Raw genomic sequence first — 20298 nt, 5'->3', positions numbered from 1 at the left:
GCCCATAGTACACATGACATTATTTTCTGGTCGCCTCTGTGGTCTAGTGGTCAGAGTTCCTGGCTACAGATCCTGAGGTCCTGGGTTCGATTCTCGGCGCTACCAGATTTTCTGAGTAGTAGTGGGTCTGGAACCAGGAGAGGGACCAGCGTAGGGCTCTTGTGAACACGGTATTGAACCTTTGGGTTCCAAAAAATGCTGGGAAATTATTGAGTAGCTGCAGAATTGGCGGCTCCTCCAGAAGGGCTCAGCTCCATGAGTAAGTAAGTGGGTCTGGAACAGGGTCCACTCAGCCTTGTGAGGATAATTGAGGAGTTACTTGAATTGAAAAGTAGCAGCTCCAGTCTAGAAAACCGAGATTAATGGCTTGCCTGTATCCAAAAATTTCCCTTAAAAAAGAAAAGCACAATGATAAATTAAATAAACAAAAATAACTTCATAAATAACATTATTATTTGAAATGCTACAATATTCACCCACAGAAACATGAGAAAATATAAATCAATAATATTGTGTAACACAGTGCCTGAAAGGTGGAATAGCTGAACCGGAAGAAACAGTCATTGCTAGGAAATGATCAGTAAAAACACGCTCCTGTGACAATGGATTTGTATGCAATGATTGTAAAATTGTTGGTAGTGGCATTTTCTATGCAGTCACTAAGGACCAACAGAATGTACATCGTTAGAAGCTGCTACAAAGCAACAACCTGTGAAGACAGAACACATTGAAAAGACTTTGTGTGTGCTGTAGTGATTTGTAAAACACAACCATTGTCCAGGAATGGATATATGCAAACCACATATTGTACCTACAGCTCGTTGCAGAGCAACAAAAGTTATATGATTGTCTGCATACTGTTGTAGGCTTTACGTAGCAATGGGCTGTTTACCAAGAATCTGTCTCCTTGGGAATGTNAAGGTGGGGGGGGGGGGGGGGGGGTGCATCTTGTCACCACCATCTTATGGTGAAAATAGAATCTAATAACTTTCTGATGATGTGACTATCTGTGTCACTATATGATAATAACACCATCAAAGTTGTTTTACACACAGAAAAAGTCGGTACAGCAACTGGCTACATGCTGGATGACCAAGGGGTCGGAGGTGGAGTCCCGGTAGGGTCTTGAAACTTCTCTTCTTCATGTTGTTCAGACTGATTCTGGGGCTTGAAGCTCACCATTCACCTCCCAACCAGTGCCAAGGTCAAGGAAATGTGATCTATACATCAACTCCTCCATACACCTTCATGGTGCAGTGTTTGATTAGCGAAGCACACGGACAATTTCTCCTTTTTATTGTATTTTCAACATATAATGGGAACAAAAACACCGTTCTGAATGATATCTTTGTAAACGACATTACTTACGTAGAGCTGTCTTCTCAAGTTATGACGTACCATCCAAATATTTTAAATAAACAATATTCTTGAAAAAATACAACTCGATAAAGCTGAAGGGTGACAAGGTTTCATTCGCTGACCTTGTCAGACATCAAATGAATTCACATCAGAATAGTCATCATTTATAAGTGAGGTATGTCATACATCCCATGGAATGGGTTAAAAACCATTATGGTTGAAACCGTACAGCGTCCCTAACACTGCTTTCAATTTTCTCTTCTTACTTCACTGTCTCACATGCAAACTTTTGTTAAAATCTTAACATTCATGTTTTTTAATTTCAAAATTATTCTTCACATCACTGGTGCATTACATGTTTTGACCTATATGGTCATCATCATAGAAACACATGACACATAAGAGGAATCACTCAGTACTACAAATGCACAACAACACAGGGGCACATAAACGAGGGTATATGCTGGAATTGTATTCACTGATAGAAGTGCAGTAGTTTTCAAACAGCAATTTTTGAAGCACCTGGTGATGACTGTATTGGACAAAACGTAGAGTGCAGCAATGATGTGAAGACTATTTTAAAAATTCAAAACACATTAATTTTAAGATTTTAACACAGGTCTGCATGTGAGATGGTAAACAGGAAGTAGAAACAAGTGACTTGCCATGGGATGTTGCAGTACAACATTACTGTCTTGAATAACATGACATAGTTTTATACACTGTTAAATAAATATTATTTCACAAAGATATATATATAGCACCTTACAATTTCTTCACTTTATGTCATCAATGACAAGCCACTTCTCTTGTATTTGTTCCACTTGCTTTGTAAGGATTGGATGACGGATGCGTACCTTCACTTCCAACTTCCCGCCAACTGATTTGCGACCATCCATGAGCTGAAATATGAGGAACATAACAGCATCTCAATCACACAAGGGACTGTACTGCAGTTTTAACAATACATTAACATACAACACAACAGCACTACTCCAGCCACACATACAAAACCAGCAAAATACAGATGATCTACTGTGAAGGAATATGACCACCACTGGGACTTACAGAAAAATTCTGATCAATCGAAAAAATCCTATTATTAAAAAAAAATTTTTGGATAATAGTGTTTTCACCCATATAACACATGAGAAGCATTTCCTTTGAAGTGGTGGTTGCCTTCCAGTGACAGTCATAACTGGGCAGAACATGCAAAGACTCTTATTTTATTATTAAACAACACTGTTACACTTGATGTAATTCAATCCTAACTGTACTTATACTGACATATAACTGTTCACTACACACTTGCCAATCAGCCAGCACATGACAAATGCTTATCCAACCAACACACAGCATATTACACAATTCTTAGTGGCAAATCCCAGAAAACCAAGCAAGGGATATTGTAGATATTTTAACTAAAAAGTATACCCACAGTGCTCACGATCAACCAAGTGAACCAAGTGATTCTATATGTACTGCCTGCTTAACACACTATAATTCTACCTTCTGTCCACAAACTTTATTTGTGTGTTCCACATCGTTTTCACAATGAACAGTGATTTTTTCCCCCCTAAACAGCTTTAATTGGCTGGTTTTGTAGCAGATGTGTAATATGGGTATATTTTCTGTGAGGTTCAAACTGAATTTTTTTACATCATCAAGAAATTCAGTCTTTAGAGGATTAAATGACTTTTACACGTTCGATTATACTAATTTTTAATAATTTAATACTGTATATAAGAATAATTTTAGTGCTTAATCCATCAAAGCCCAGTGCTTATTATTTGTACCATCAGTTTTAATGTACCAGAACTGTGTTCTGCACACAGATTGTATAGCTAAAAAACAGTACAAATAACAGTTATAATTTCAATATCAGAACAGAATAAATATCAAGAGAGGATAAGCAAGTATTCGAGGTCTGACAATTAGGTTCGCAAACTTGCCACCGTGTGCTTGCCATGGCAGCAGTGGACAGAAACCTCAGTATGGTGTGATGATTTTGGCATATCAGTGTTTCACAGCTGTGTTGTTGTTGATCTATGGCGGTGTCTTTCTGAGTGGCGTCTGTTATTGCCTGAGTGTGTTTGGTGTGCTGTCGTGAGAATGTCGGAACGAACATTAAATTTCTTATTAAACTTGGCAAGAGTGGAAGCGAAATCAGAGAGATGTTAGGGCAAATTTATGGGGATAATGCTATGAAGAAGACAGCAGTTTACTAGTAGGTGACACGTTTTTCTGAGGGAAGAGAAAGTGTCACTAATGAAGAGAGATCAGGACTGCCAGCAATGAGCAGAACTGAATAAAACAATGCAAAAGTGTGTCAAATTGTGCATGAAAAACATCGGCTGACTGTCAGGAGCATAGCAGAACAAGCAAACACTGACGGAGAAACACTCAGGAAAATCTCAAATGAAGATCTTGGCATGAGTAAGGTGTGTGCAAAAATGGTCCCTAAGGACCTGCTCATACAGGACTGTCTGTGAGGGAGTTTTTAGCTAGTAATCAAATAAATGTGCTGGAACACCTTCCCTATTCATCAGATCTAGCCCCCAGTGACTTTTTTCTGTTCCAGAAGATAAAGGAAATATTGAAAGGAAGGCATTTTGATGACAATGATGACATCGGGAGTAACACGACAGCAGCTCTGAAGACCATTCCACAAAACCAGTTCCAAAATTGTTTTGAAGGGTGGACCAGGCGCTGGCATTGGTGCATAGCTTCCCAAGGGGAGTACTTTGAAGGTGACCACAGTGATAACCAGCAATGAGGTATGTAGCACTTTTACCGCAATGAGTTTGCAAACTTTATTGTCAGACCACGTATGTCTTATATAAATAAGCATGTATATTTTCTACACAGTTGGCTGTTCTTAGCGAAGTTTTAAAAAATTTTTCTCCCATACAACACGGCAAATTTTGAGACAGTATATAATCATGAAAGTCATAAAGTTCATCTGAGTTCACACCAGAGAACAATGACTAAAAAGAGACGAAGAAATAAAAAATACAGTTGTAAATCATAATAAATGACAAAACAGGAAAATACAATAGCCATGCTGCTGCCTGTCACATCTAAAAATATACATAGGCTAAAGTTCTATTACAGCAATTAATGTGAAATGAACTTTAAAATCTAAAAGCACATTTAATATTGCATACAGACTATAATGATTTAAATGTCCATATTTAATGATGTATTGCACTTATAGCATTGATTCTGATATTGAAACACCAGTAAAGCACAAGGGATTTCATCAATGTAAAATCATACTCCATATGCGGTCTCTGTGCATTCAAGATCACTTGTATAAAAACTGGTAAATAGACGATGAACATATACTTTCTTATATATAATCAGTCTTGACCACATTACATTGGAAATGAATCTGACTTGCTTGGTAGACCTTTGTTTCATTTAGGGCAATAGTCTCTATAATAGGTAAAGTTGTCCCTCTATTTAACTAATTAAGCACTACACCATGAAAGTGTATGGTGGAGTGGATGTATAGATCCACATTTTCTTGATCTTGGCACTAGCTGGAGGTGAGTGGTCAGCTTCACTCCCCGGCCGCTTTACCCCTGGGGAAAGAGCACCTGGTACCCATTTGTTAGGCTGGGTGAACCCCAGAGCTGGTCTGGACACCGTGCAGAAAATTCTTGATCCTACCGGGACTTGAACTCTGACCCCATGGTCATCCAGCCCATAGCCAGCTGTTATACCGACTACATTATCACGGCTCCACAATTACTAAAATTTAATCAAAATCATCATAGCCGTTCTCAAGAAAATTGCCATCATAAGAGGGGCATGAATGTTTACATTCACTGGTCTTAAATACTGAATATGAACAGAATCCATTCAGCTATTCAGATACTAGCAAGGGGAACATGTGGCAGCCCAGGTTTGATCCCGCGGTAACTGTGGTGTTCTTAAGTCACATGTTACAGGTGGTAATGACGCCATCCTCGGTGAGGTTGGCTGATCCACGGCTGTGTCTTTGGTGGGGACGTATCATGGACCAGGGATGTGTTGGGACACAACCTTGGGACACCTCCTCATGGTCCCACTGGGCAACGACAGTTTTGGGGGTCTGGATCAGTATGACCTTCTGGGTCTGGTGGCCAAGTTCCCATAAAGGGCGATGGCTTTATGACCAGAGCCTCCCATGCGGCAGCATAATGACTCTTGGGTGTCACTACGGTGTACCTGGGACGAATGCGGGAGAACACTCCTATGGGGTAGCTTTGGCTATTTGAGTTGTCCCCTTAGAGTACCGATAAGATGCCGCAAGCCTTAGGGCTCAACACTCTAAAATGGTTTGACCAACCCATGTGGAGGGGTGGGAATGGGCGAGCTCATAAGCAACCCCCAGGGGCGACTTTCTCATGTAGGATGCCCTGGTCGCAACCTCATGACCTCAGTGTTGCACTACAATTTATCATCTGGGATACCCCTCTCCCCCCGAACAGGCACTCTTGGTCCTGGAGGCTTGTGAGGGTTGCATTTACTACAGGACCAAACCACCCAAGCCAAGGTGTGAGGCATCGTGCTGAGGGCTGCGTGGCACTGGGGTGGTAATTAGCCAGTGACTTGAACGATCCCCTCGGGGTACCAGGCAACAACCCACTGTATTTATGCCTTCCACCAATATGGGGCACTGCAGGTGGTGACCTTTTAAATCCCCAAAACTCATGGGACCGAAATGAATAAAGGAACCAAATTAAAAACTGGTCGTAAAGACCTTAAACTGAAGAGAGACAGACCCCCCCTGCAAGGGGATCCCTATGATAAATGCTTCAGTAGGGGGCTGGAAGCTCTGGTGAACCATTAAGGGGCCCAGTTGCAACCAGCGAACCTGCTGTTGAAATTTCAGCCAAAGGCAGGGACGAACCAGTGGTTCAAAACCTGCCAGAGGTAAAACCAAAAACTACTTTCCTGGGGGTCAGTAGTACTGACACACCACTGCAGGGAGCTAGTACCTCAAACACACCTGCAGCAGGAGAAGGACTGGACACCTAGTCTCTGGAGAAGGTGGACTGCGTCTAGCTAAAAGAACCTTGTCTGGATGCACTAGACGGAAATTGAAAAAGGCAAGAGCTGAGGCAAGCAAAGCAATTGGGGGCAGTCAGAAACCAGGAAATGCAGGCTCATCCAAGTAGGGAGAAACCCCCACCGGCACCTTTAAGAGGCCAAGATTGGAGGGCAGTACCCCCACAGAAATGGCCATAACTCCAAAAAGGCCCAGGGACTTACAAGGAGGCTCTGACCAATATAAAAGTAGCTATCTTCAAGGAAACCTATCCTGAGGATAAGCTTACCGATGATGACCAAAATTCCATTCTGGAAGTATTGGGGGAGGTGTTATGTAGGACTCCAAAGGGAGAACTACCACACCTGAAATCCTACAGACTAGTGGGAGGTGCACTTATTTATGTATGCGCCGACCAACAGTCTGGTCAGTGGCTCACCGAAGCCACTAACAACCACAGGCTGGAATTAGGGGCCAGGCTGAAGGCTACTGTTAAAGTGGCTCTCCAGACTAGGGACAAAGTTGCCCAGAAGCAGGAAGAGCTGCTGAAATGGATTGCAGACCTCAACCCAGGAATTCATACTGAGAACTGGAAGGTACTCGATAAGCAATCTGAGTCGAAAGGCCAAAGGCTCATCTGATTCATAGACTGGGACTCCCATACTATTATACAGAGGACCAGCTACAAAATATTTACAGGACTCTCACAGGGGACTGTTAAGGTGCTGAATGATCCTGAGGATCAGTGCTGGGCAGAACCTGTCAGATACAGTATCTTCTAACTAGGTCTGTGAGGGGGAAGGGGATTAGATACCCACACCCTGGATGACCAAAGCAAAGCAGATCAGGGGACCCCTTCACACGGAACCCAGTCCGAGGGCGGGGAGGGACATAAGATGGAAATTGAGCCCTCCCCAATTGGAAGAGATCACTAAGAGCATGAAATTTCTTCAGATTAACCTACACCACAGCAAAGCTGCCACGGCAACTCTGTGCCAACAACTAGCTGAGGGTAAGGCAGATATAGCACTTATTCAGAAACCTTGGTTGGACAAGGGTCAAATAAGGGGCTTAACTAACACAGGGGGAACAGTTTACTCTGCTGTACCCAGTAATAAAATGCAAGATCTTGTGTTTATATCAGGAATCATGTTAATGCCTTGCCTTTGCTGGAGCTCTGTTCTAGGGATGCAACAGCGGTAAGGATAGCATACACGTATTGAGGAGGCAGCGGGGAGCTGATTATTGCTTCAGTCTACCTTCCATACGACTTGGATGAACCACCACCAACTAAGGAGATGAGGGACATCATAGACTACTGCTGTAGCAGGAAAAAGCAACTCATCATCGGATGTGATGCCAATGCGCACCACATCTTGTGGGGGAGCACCGGCACTAACCCAAGGGGAGAGAGCCTTATGGAATTTTGAGTTCGAACTTCAATATTCTAAACTACGGTAATGAACTTACCTTTGTAGTTTGCAGTAGGAAGGAGGTTATTGATTTGACACTAGGGACAAATAACATAGGAAACCGGGTAAGTAATTGGCATGTATCTGATGAGCCGTCCCTATCGGATCACAGATATATATGCTTTCAAATAAGCAACATTACAGTAGATCAAGCTACTTATAGGAATCTAAGAGAACCAATTTGGAGTCTTACAAAGATGACCTAAAAGTAAATCTGGAGACCATCTCATGAAATATACGCACAATAAAGGATGTTGATCAGTCAGTTGACCAGTTGCAACAGGCTATTATCTTGTCCTTTTATCGGAATTGTCCGGCTAGGGCCACTTGCGAACCAAGGAGAGTGCCTTGGTGGAATAAACAGTTGAGTGGGCTTAGAACCAAAACGAGAAGGCTGTTTAATACAGCTAAAAGAACAGAACAGTGGGACACCTACAAGGAAGCCCTTACCTTACAAAGTCCCTCCTGGAGGACTTGTTCCCTGAATTTATGCGCCCTTAAAAATTCCACGACCTCCACCGAGTTTGAACCCGCGTACCTTGAGTCATGAGGTGGGAACGTTACCCCTAGATTACGGAGGCCGCTAAACTGGGACTAAGTGATAGTCGCACTTGTGAGAGGTGTCAGACAGAAAACGAAACAGCCACACACATCCTGTGTGAATGTGAGGCCTTAGCTTATTTAAGACTACGTCACTTGGGTCAATACTTTATGGAACCAAGTGACCATTTCAACGCCCCTATGTATAAAATCGTGCGCTTCATTTGAAGCGCAGGATTGCTGAGGGGATAATCAAAAGGGGAAGCACAATAGGTCACTGAAGGTCGCGGTGCAAGGGCCAAGAAGGCCCAACCCTTGTACTTTCATTCATTCATTCAAGGGGGGAGTGCACGCACGCACACACTTCTTCATATTTTGGGAGCCTGAAAATGTGTAAATTCATCAAACCCTTGAGACCGATTTTTCTTTTCATCATCATAATACTTTCCTATAATATGCTTCCATGTTCAGGGGTTCTGAAAATACATATATTTTACCAGTCAGAACCTCAAAATCGACTTTTTCGAATACTGTAATATGTGGAAGTGAAAGGATCTTCATGATGCTTCCAAAACAGCTGATTTCTGCCTTCAATTATTTAACTTGCTGAAGGATATAACTTTAAGTAAAAAGAACACTGAGAGTATCTGCAAACAATGCTGAAGAACACATTTGGACTTAACAAGAGATGAAGTAACGGTAGATTGGTAAAAAAAAATTGCACAATGACAAGCTTCATGTCTCATATTCTTCACAAAATATATTTACAACAATCAAGTCAAGGAAAATGAAATGGGCCGGGTATGTATCACATAGGACACAAGCATAAGAAGTATGGGCAGGAAAACCTAAAGGAAAGAACCACTAGGAAGTCCTAAATGTAGATGGACAATAATATTAAAATTAATCTAAAAGAAATAGGATGGGAGGGTGTGAACTGGATTCATATGGCCAAGGAGAGGGACTAGTGGCAGTCTGCTATGAACACAGCAATAAACCTTCAGGTTCCATAAAATGCTAGGCATTTCTTGAGTGGCTGGGTAGCTGTTGGCTTCTCAAGGACTCGGCTCCAGGAGTTAGTACATTAGTTAGCAGGTAGTACCAACTGACAATGAATTCCTAGCCATTATAAATATGAACTTTTACTAATATAAAATTACAAGATTATTGTTTCCAGACATTATTCATCATCCTGTCATTTTTTTATTTAAGACACACAATGTATCGGAGACTGGATTCTGTCTCCGTCTGCAGTTGGAACCTACTACCTATCTCTGGAGACAGGGTCTAGCTCTACTGACTGGGACCAACTGAGTAGGCTCCACCTGAAGACACACACAGTATCCAGTCACCGAAATGCTGTTGAGTTTTAAATAAAAACAGAACAATGGACTATTTCCAGAAACACAGTAACTGCATTAATATACCATTGCTGCATAATTTTAGATAAAATTAAAAAAACAATACATGCAGCACAACACACAACAGGAGAGAACACAACCCACCAACTCACAACACACAAGTGCACTGAAGGAACTGACATATTAACAACATAAGCAATGAAACAGAAGACAGCAGTTTCTTCGCCAAAGATTTTAACACCTGATAAGGATCACATTGGTAGAAACATATAGTGATAAACTTTTAAAGTGAATATCTTTTAATAAATTTTATAGAACATTACTGTTGCACAGACTGTAAAAATCTAATTGACAGTAAATGAAAAGTACAACAGGATGTTACAATATAATATTATAAAATTACAATTTCTATCAATTAAAATTATTTCAGTTCCTAGACAAAAGAATGAAGCATTTCAATTATTTTATGTTCCATCAGCTCCATGTGTACATTTCATTACTTGTGACAGAACTTACATCGAACGAGTCGTGAATTGTGCATTTCGTTTCTAGGGGAAGAAGCTTCACGGTGGCTGTCCCGATCAGCACGTCACTCCTGAAGAAGCCCCTATAAAAAGACAGGTTTTCAAAGTTGAACACTAAATCAGCAACAGCAACTCCGGAATAACGTTCTTATGGGATACTTTATGATGCTGTCACTACCCAGACTATACAGTGTAAAACGGTAGGATGGCAGGTGAATGATGACTTATAAAAGGTGTTTAAGAACGTGGTTATAGCGTAATTGAAATATTATCACAGAATTTTCCTGGAGGGATTGACAGAAAATATGAAAACCTCAGTTATGATAACCAGTGTCTGTGCCAAGATTCAAACCAACATCGAGGAACTGGGGTATGAATCCCATCAGGGACAAGAGATTTTTCTCTTCCCCAAAGTGTCCAGACTAATTCTTAGGAGCACTCAACCTCCTATTCAATACACTCTAAGGGTTTGTTCACTGGAGGTGAAGTGGCTGAGGCATGAAGCTGACACTTTCACCTCCATCTAGCACTGAGGTTAAGAACATATGGAGCTATATCTCCACTACCCTTTATGTCTTCATGGCACAGCACTCAATTAATTAATTAAGCATGGGGACAGATTTTGCTTTTCTGTGTGATTAACTTACCCTCGTGACCAGACCTCCAACTTGATGCTATGTCTCTTAAAGACTCGCTGGCAAGCTCGTGAGTTACGATGGATTGTTAAATTGAAGGTTGCATTATATTCAGGGTTATTTGTATCTTTTACCAAGGGTGTACGGTCTTTTGGTGGATCCTCCTGCAAAATACATATCATGACTGATACAACAGTAACAAGATCCATAATAAAGAGTATGGTCTTCTATGTTGTAACATTAAATTGTATGCAGAAAGCCCTACATTCCTCTAGAACATTGGACCTTCTGCAAACTAGGACCTTTTCGTAGTCACTGCATGAGAATCTCATATTCAGAAATAATATAACACATTACTTACCGCAGGATAAGGGAATTCGAACTTCACATATGTGTCCACCTCCTTCGGGTTCGGTACAGCATAGCTGATACCTTGTATAACTGTCAATTCCAGGTCACTGTCACGCAGATCTGTACAACATCTAGAAGTATGAATGTTAAGATAAGCAACATTGTAAAACAAGTGCTGCTTCCTGGGAGAAAATACATTTAGGATCACATAACTTTGGGAACTGACACATTTTATAAAGCCTTAAGATACAGTACTATACATATACTCGCAGCGGATGTATCAGTCATTTCTGCCTGAAGTTGTATAGTATGATGCCAGATGCCACCTCATCACATGACATCTTTTGTTCTTTCTTTATTTTGTGCTTGGTTTTACAACACAGTATCTCAGGCTATACAGTATCGAATGGTATGACTGGTGGAAATAAAATGAAAAGAATTTGGGAAGAAGGAGTCATGGACTAATCATGGTATTTGCCTGTGGGGACTGAGGAAAACCATGAAAACTCAGTTAGGATAGCCCGCGTCCTGGCCGTGACTTGAACCAAGCATCACTCAGATGCAAGTCCACACTGTTACTGCCACACCAGCCAGTTAAGTCACATGATGTCAGTACTCAGAAACTGGAAACATAAATCTCAAATAAACCATGCTGAAAGCTCTAAGACTTCGCACTTTTAATGCTTTCTTATCCTCTGCTGGAAGGCTCTGAACATCCTGGACTTCCCATATAGGTCCACTGCTGGAAACCTTCACCACCAACTTATGAATTTACTGCAACATTACAACTGCACTAAGCAAGCTGCCTCCAGCAGTAACATTTCTGTCCTGTACTCAGGAGGTATCTGGTTCAAATCTTCGCTGGGTTTCAGCCTTAGTTGGACATCTACAATTTCTTTATTATATTTAAGCATCCTGTTGCACTCTAAACGATAAAAGACTACACATGATAACACCTATACAGTGTGGAAACAAGAACTAGCCGCTGCAGCACTTTAGACATAGGGCGAGTAACCCTAACAATTTTAAATTTTAAAATTTAGAGAAAAATTTTAAAGGATTTTAAAATTAGAACTAAAGATTTTATAGTGCTACTACAGGAAAGTCAAAATTAACGTGTGTAAAATAATCTACAAACCAGACAGATATCAACGAAGTAGATGTTGATAATAACAAGGAAAGTGTTTTTAAATGTTAAATTTTGGGCTGGGTGCAGTGTGACAGCAACATGAGTGTTATACACCTGATGATGGCCGTCTGAGGCCAAAACATGTGGTGTAAAGGAGCAAGATCAAGGACACATAATACGTATATTGTTTGCACTTGGGATGGAGTTTATATCATTATATCATTTATCTACAATTTCAGCTGAACACCTATGGTTTTGAAAATACAGTTAAGCTGAGTTCAAATACAGCTCAAAACCTGAATATATTTAAGGGTCTTTAGATGTGGGATGTGATACCATGTTGTTTGGTTGAACAGTGCCAACTTCAGGGTTGGCACCTATCTGCACAAACTAAGGGTTGCTCACACAGGGCCATATCCCACAAGACGGTGACCATAATATTCCCTTCTGTGAGGACCTAAAACCTCATTACTGTATCATTCAAACAATCCCTCTCACGTCAACATATACCAGTAGCATAACACAGAAATGATTCCTCTGTAATTTATTCAATGACAATGTGAGATGCAGAGCATCAAATTATGTGACGACAGTAAATGAGGAATTTGACAGAATGTGGAAGGATCCAATCGTACCCCTATTTAAGCGGTACTATCCTTTAATTTGCCTGGAGGGACATATGAAAACCATAAAAACCCCAGTCAGGATAGTTGGTGCCCCTGGCAAGATTCAAACTGGGTACCTCCTCAGTTAGCATTCCATCTAAACAACTTTCTCGGTCTCACAACTGCGTTCTGAACTCCTGTAGCTGTTAGGAACATATGTGCACTTCCAGTGTAAGTTCTGTGACTTGCTCTAAGGGACAAAGTGACCCGACCACTGACCTGGCATGTATGTTCCATGTTCTCCATTCTTTAATTTTGTTTAAAGAAAGACAACACTTCAAACGCTTCTACCATCAGGTACAAGTAAAACACTTTTGTGTTTGGTCCATTAGATCAAGCTAATCTGTCCCCCTGTCCCTGCATACAAATCAGCATGATCTATCCAATCCATACCATCACATCCTATCTCTCTATGATCCACTTTAATATTGTCCACCCACCTACGCCTTGGTCTTCCCAGTGGTCTCTTTCCTTCTGGCTTTCCCACCAATATCCTATATGCATTCCTCTTCTCCCCAAATCGTGCTACATGCCCTGCCCACCTCATCCCCCTTGACTTGATCATTCTAATTATACTTGGAGAAGAGTACAAATTATAAAGCTCCTCATTATGCAGTTTTCTCCAACCTCCTGTCACTTCATCCCCCTTTGGCCCAAATATTCTCCTCAACACCATGTTCTCAAACACCCTCAGTCTATACTCCTCCCTTAATGTCAGAGACCAAGTTTCATACCCATACAGAACCACAGGCAAAATTATAGTTTTGTATATTCTAATTTTTATGTTTTTGGACAGCAAACGAGAAGACAAAAGGTTCTGGACTGATGGTAGCAAGCATTACCCAAGTTCAATCTCCTCTTAATTTCCTCCTCAAATCAGGTTTTGATTTGTTATTGGCATTCCCAAATATCTGAACTGTGCCACATGTTCAAAACATCTGTTTTCTATCTTTATGTCATGAGTTGCCCTGCATTTTGGTGATGAGACACCAACATACACTTAGTTTTCTATGTGTTTACTTCTAGATCAACCTCCTTACTTGTGTCAATTAAAGTTTGTGTGTTTTCTTTATAATACCCATATTATCATCCAGTAGATTCACATCATCAGCACAGACCAACAGCTGATGTGTCCCGTTTAATTTCAGTCCCATCTGCTTTTCCCGGACCTTCCTAATGGCATATTCTAAAGCAAAGTTGAAAAGGAGTGGCGATAAAGCATCTCCTTGTCTTAGACCATTCTGGATAGGAAATTTATCAGACAAATGTTTACCTACATGGACTTTATCAGAATATTGTACAATACTTCCTTCCTAACTGAATCATAGGCTTTCTTGAAGTCTATGAATAGCTGATTACTGTCTCATTGTACTCTCATTTTTTTCTCCAATATCTGACAAATGCAACAGATCTGATCTGTAGTTGATCTGTTGCGTCGAAACCCACACTGATGATCCCCAGTAATTTCATCTATNACCATTTAAGATCATTTTAGTGAAAGTTTCATGTTCCTATCTCATAGAATTTAAGAACAATGATGAATAAATAATTTTCGAACAAAATTTAAATGGCCGGCTGAATATATTACCGCAGGAGCCGCGGCCACGGAATTTAAATGACCACGTCAAAGGGTTAAAGTCATTTATTCCTCTATACAGGACTCTAAAGTTCTTGTTCTTACTGTTCATTGCAAGCTCATCAATTTTGTCTTTCAGATATTCCCGTTCTTTGTTCCTGAAATGCCTGCTGGTTTCACATCTTATATTGTTCAGATTATCCCGATTTATTTTGCTTGGATCCTGTAACCATTGCAATTTGGCTTGTTTTCTTTGGTCTAGTAATTCTGAGCATCCTTCATCAAACCATGGCTTATGCTTCTTCGGTTCATAATAACCTAGACTCTCCTTGGCAGAAATTATACTCTCTCTAATAGTTTCCCCAGCTTTATTAACATTCACCTCAGTGTCCAAGTTTTCCAAAGCCATGAACCTATTTGAGATTTTCACGTTCCATATTACACTGATAAAATGCTTCAGAAATGCATCTTCTTCATTACTCTTAACCATGAGATTGTTTTCTGTGAATGCAACAAATGCAATGTTGGATTTCTGACAGCACAGTAAGTTGTCATGTCAATCAAGGTAGTGACATGCTACCCAAGAAATTGCATATTAATTTTTGTTATGAATAAAGTAACAAATTTTTTAAACATCTTTGCACTACAACATAACCTCAAAGACAGTTTCAAAATTTGCATGGCTACCATGAGAAGGTAGTAAGGTAAAGGTGTCCTTGTGCTTAACTAATTAGGCACCACACCAAATTGTCACGTGTTGGGTGTATAACGCGACAAATAACTTTGACCATCTTGGATGTAGCGAATATATTGAACACTATTATTGAAGACTGGCCGTCGCCCGCAGAGGGACAACACATCATGTGAAAGTGGCACAGAAAACGCCAATAAACTGGAAGATGTCCCGTTGTGCAACAGTGGCATGATACAAGAGAGATATCGTAAAGTCATACATTACCCAGGAAAAGTGTTGCCCATGGAGAGAACTGGTCGCTTCTAGAAGTAGGACGACCCACCATGCAGGAGTGGCACAGTGCAAGGATAACGCCATTGGGAAAGTTCATGACAAAGACAGTGTGGTATGAGGAATCTGGAAAGGATGGATGTACAGAAGGAGACAACAGATGCACCAGGAAGGCACCGACCTGACCAGGAACCGAGGCCTGAGACAGCAACTACAAGGCAGAAATGAAGTGAAGGACCTAGGTGGCGGACAGCCGTGATATGTGAAGAAACCAGACATGAAGACGGTACAAGTGAAAAGCACGGGAAATTTTGACACGAATGTCATGAAAACTGCAAGACTGGAGATTGCCGAGCTAATGGTCAGATCTACTGTTGAGTTGCGGACAAGAAAGGATTGGACCTTGTGGAGGAGTCGACCCCCTCCAAAATGAAAAAGAAGCAGAGCACAGAGGAGGAGCACCGGCTTCCCCAGAGAGAGTGAATGTGTGATGGATGAATGTGAGGGACGAATGTGATACAACTGGATCTTGTAACAGGAAGCTGCTCGAGACAAGCTGGTCTTAAGAAGGGAGCGGATGTAGCAGTTGGAGAACGGAAAACTGGAAGAAAAGAAACACCGAGACAAACAAAAAGAAGACACTGCAAGTATAGCCTCGGAAGGAAAAGACTGGTGATGCACTATTAGGCTATTCGGGACGAACAGACTTAAGTAGGGAGCTGTGACATGTCTAACTGTTGCTGGGCAACAGGAGGTGGAACAAGTTACCACAAAGACAGATCCTTGATAAACGGTCGGTTGCCAGGTTACGCAACACTAAGAAAAGCGGTGTTTGTCCGTGCCAAGCCGAAACGCGCTGGTTGCTACGCAGCGTTGCCCAGTAACTCCTTTGTAAACATGGCGTCACGCAACAGGGGAGCCCGTGCAATGACTGTTGCTAGGCAATTGGTAAACACGACGTTACGCAACAGCCATACCTATCACATAACTGTTTTCTGTGTTGTCTGTGCCAAGCCTAAATAAGGAGCAGCGAACACTATTCAGCTGTGAGTTACTAGAGAGAGAGAGTAACCAGTCAGTTTCAATCTAGCAGTCACCGAGTCGGGTTGTATCGAGTGCATGGCAGTGACTACAGGAGAAGTATCTGTGATACTGCCGATGGTAGTAGTTGAGGAGTTGTGAATTGTGTAATTGTGAGAGCGAGTGTTCAATAAATTCGCTACATCCAAGAAGGCGTAAAGTTATTTGTCAAGTTATACACCCAACACGTGACAATATTTATTTTTTGTGTCACATTTCATAATATATCATTTCTGTAATCTTCAGATCAAAATTCCTAATCTTATTCCCCCAATTACTTGGAATGTTATGTATATAGGTTTATAAGTTGTCTAGAATATGACACTACATGGCGTAAACATGTTTCCTTCCCATTTATAAGTACACATTATTGTCACCATCTTGAGTTCCTCACAGATATATTGCTAATGTGTAAAAAGTAAAAAAAAGTAAAGGTATCCCTGCAAGAGTCCATGGAGACCCATAGGGTTGTGAGATGTTGAGGTTCCCACATTTTCTAGACAATTAGCTCATAGATGGCAGTAAGGTTGTCAGCCCTATGGGTGGGCTTCCCTTTACCCCCAAGAATATTCCTGGTACTCATTTCTGCTAGAGGCTGAGTTGACCCCAGGGCCACAGAGCGGCTGGAAGGATTAGGTCAACTGAAAAAAATCCAATGACCTCATTGGGACTTGTACCTGTGACCTTCCGGCTGGTAGTGCCTCAACCAACTATGCTACCGATTGCAAATGTGTAAATTCCTTAATTGCGGCCTGTAAACAGAAGGGGGAAAAAAAGCCTGAGGTGCACACCCTTATGGTTCTGTAAGTACATATGCGAAGTTTCAGCTTTCAGTGTTCCTTGATTCTTGAGTTAGAACATTAACACACAAACCCATTCTGTAGTTTTAGTCCACCAGAAAACTATACCAACCAAGTGACCACCACTTGCCGGCAAAGTGAGTTCCAACTTTAGTGGATAGGGGGTGTCACGTGGTCAGCACAGCAAATCCCCATGGCTGATAATTTCGGTTTTCTAGACCGGAGCTGCTATTTCCTTGAAATAGCTCCTCAAGTATCCTCATGAGGCTGAGTTTCAGACATACTACTTGTCAGAAAATCTGTAGTGCTGGGAATCAAACCTGGACCTCTGGATCTGTAGCCAGGAACTCTGACCACTAGACTATAGAGGCACACAAACCCACACATATCTTGTTTTATTTATTACATTAGCACACACCTAACACATGCAGATGTCAAACAGTAACGTACTGAAAATGTGTTTCAGGCAATGAATGGGGTGTTAGAAAATGCCATCTGCCTACCTCCTGTTTCCACATTGGGCTCCATTTCCTTATGCCCTCAGTGACATTCCTTGCAAACTGCCTATATACCACAGCCACACCCTACATACTTCAACAGTGAAGATGGAGGCAGCACATTTCGTCCAAAATACTGGTTTCCACTTATATGACTACACAAAGTTGCAATCCATAAAATCACAATACTNCTTCCTTGCAAACTGCCTATATACCACAGCCACACACTACACACTTCAACAATGAAGATGGAGGCAGCACATTTCGTCCAAAATATTGGTTTCCACTCATATGACTACACAGAGTTGCAATCCATAAGATCACAATACCGACATGTTACATACAGAAGAAGTTCTGGGAAGAAACCATCATCTACTTTCCTTTGATGCAACATGAAAAGGATAAAAAATGACATATCCAACAATTCTTCTATTGCTGCATGTGTATTCATTGCTGTGGGAATATGTTTACCAATCGTTGCCTAGCAATGATAAGGGAGGATACAGAGAAAGATGGCGAGATGATCACATAAGCCAACTTTCATTTTTTCAAAAAGGGGAAGAGGACTAAAAAAATACAGCGATGAGTTAAATATTTCTTGTGACACAGGTTGGTCCATAGGGAACACCACTGGCTTGCACTTGGGAGGCACCTGATTCAGACCTTGACCAGGGCACTGGTTATCGTGACTGAGATTTTTAGTGGGTTTTCCTCAGTCCCTCCATCCAAGTGCCATGGCAGTACCTTGTTTAGGCCATGACTGCTTCCTTACAAATCCTTTCCGATGCAATGGAGCCTAGATACTAACAATGTCTTTAAATAACCCACAAAAGAATTTGTGTCATTGTGCACCTCTACTGGAACTTGATTTTTCTTCTGTGGGTTATGTTACAATGGCATCAGTAGTTATGAGCACATGGTGCTGGGTGCTAGGATGACAGAGGAACAATCTGCTGAAGGAAATTTCACAGACTAATTGAGGTACTGTCCCTGCATATTCCTGGAGAGACTAAGGAAAACCACAAAAAAATCTGTCAGGATCAAAGGTGCCCAAGCCAAGATCCAAACCGAGAACCTCCATAATATGAGTTAGGAGTGTCTGAAATAGCTGGCATTCGGTACACTAAAACATAAGTCTGAGCAAACAAAACGAGTACTCACTGCACAATAGCGAAGTTTCTTGTCTCATAATGGAACTTTGGGATTGCTTCACTACGTTTGTGTGCGCAGCGAACCACATTCAGATCTTTTGTCGAGTGTAATGCCAACTGCTCAAAACGGTTAGCACTAGCGACATCTCCGATAGCTTTGAAGTGGTCCCTAGTATTCAGACACATCTGTAACCAGTAATGGTTAAGTTAAGTTACAATATCTATAAATCACACATGCCAATGAGACTTGTAGTTTTTTATTCTTGAAATGGGTTGAGACTGTGTCCCTTTGGACTTGGTCTGCGAGTGGTCCCAATGATCGCACCAGTCCCAGATGGCGACAAAATGATAACTGGCAGAGGAAAAGTAAATACTTGGCACTTAGTTCACCATATATCCCACACTGATTGCCCTGGGCCTCCATGATGAGAGGCTAGCAACTCACAGAGTGATAAATGGAAGTTACTTCAAACAGGAACCTTCTTAAGATAAAAGTTGTTATTAATTACAGTGGAACCCTCATTTATCATTCTTGACTTAACATTTTTCTTCATTTAAGATCCAGTTTCAGTACTTCCAAGTCAATAATTTCGGTATACTGTGTCTAATACATCTCTGAGAGTGCGGCTTCATCTGACAGTGACGCAGATCGTTATAGCTTCATTAGAAAGCTGACAGATTCTACCCGACACATGGCTAGAACCAAATCACCAGACAGGTCTTCCCTGAACAAACAAGACTTTTCTTCTGTGGTATGTGGCCGCCAAAACAACAATAAAAATAAATCAATCGAACTGCTCACATTGGTCTTATTTGATAGTTGTGACATGTTTCGGTCCACATATGGGACCATCTTCAGGCAGTCTCATCAGATATGTCCCTTGTTACTGATCTATCCCAATATGGATCCATATTAGTGCTACTCACCACAATCATATAATACGAGGGGGTACGCAAAAGAAACCAAACTTATTTTTTTTTTAACAAATTTTAAGCACAAACCTTCAATCCCCTTCAAAGTACTCTCCACTTACACTAATACACTTGTCTAGTCTTTTATTCCATTTTTCAAAACATTGTCTAAATTCATCTTTTGAGATGCTTGACAGCGCCTCCGTCGTTTTTTCCTTCACCTCAGCAACATCAGCAAAACGCT

General features: G+C 41.2%; 1 protein-coding gene across 5 annotated transcripts in view; it reads right to left on the bottom strand.

Moving 5' to 3' along the window:
• Positions 1–310: 310 nt before the first annotated feature.
• The window catches only part of LOC111868004 (coiled-coil and C2 domain-containing protein 1-like), a 49491-nt gene continuing 29503 nt past the window's right edge, over positions 311–20298 (bottom strand). Inside the window, exons 10-15 of one of the 5 annotated variants that reach the window (XM_023858322.2) lie at positions 19153–19328; positions 11291–11411; positions 10942–11093; positions 10287–10377; positions 2124–2261; positions 311–389 (exon numbers count right to left, since the gene is read on the bottom strand). In XM_023858322.2, the coding sequence (XP_023714090.1) occupies positions 2136–2261; positions 10287–10377; positions 10942–11093; positions 11291–11411; positions 19153–19328 (666 nt within the window). In that variant the 3' untranslated portion in view covers positions 311–389; positions 2124–2135. Of the gene's footprint in view, positions 390–1351; positions 2262–10286; positions 10378–10941; positions 11094–11290; positions 11412–19152; positions 19329–20298 lie in introns of those variants that run through there. The other 4 variants (XM_023858323.2, XM_023858325.2, XM_023858324.2 and 1 more) reach the window with 4 other exon arrangements.

This window comes from Cryptotermes secundus, unplaced genomic scaffold (genome assembly GCF_002891405.2).
Source record: "Cryptotermes secundus unplaced genomic scaffold, Csec_1.0 scaffold508, whole genome shotgun sequence".
NCBI lineage: Eukaryota > Metazoa > Arthropoda > Insecta > Blattodea > Kalotermitidae > Cryptotermes > Cryptotermes secundus.
The sequence above is the reverse complement of the archived record's forward strand: the minus strand, read 5'-3'. Positions and strand labels throughout refer to the sequence as shown.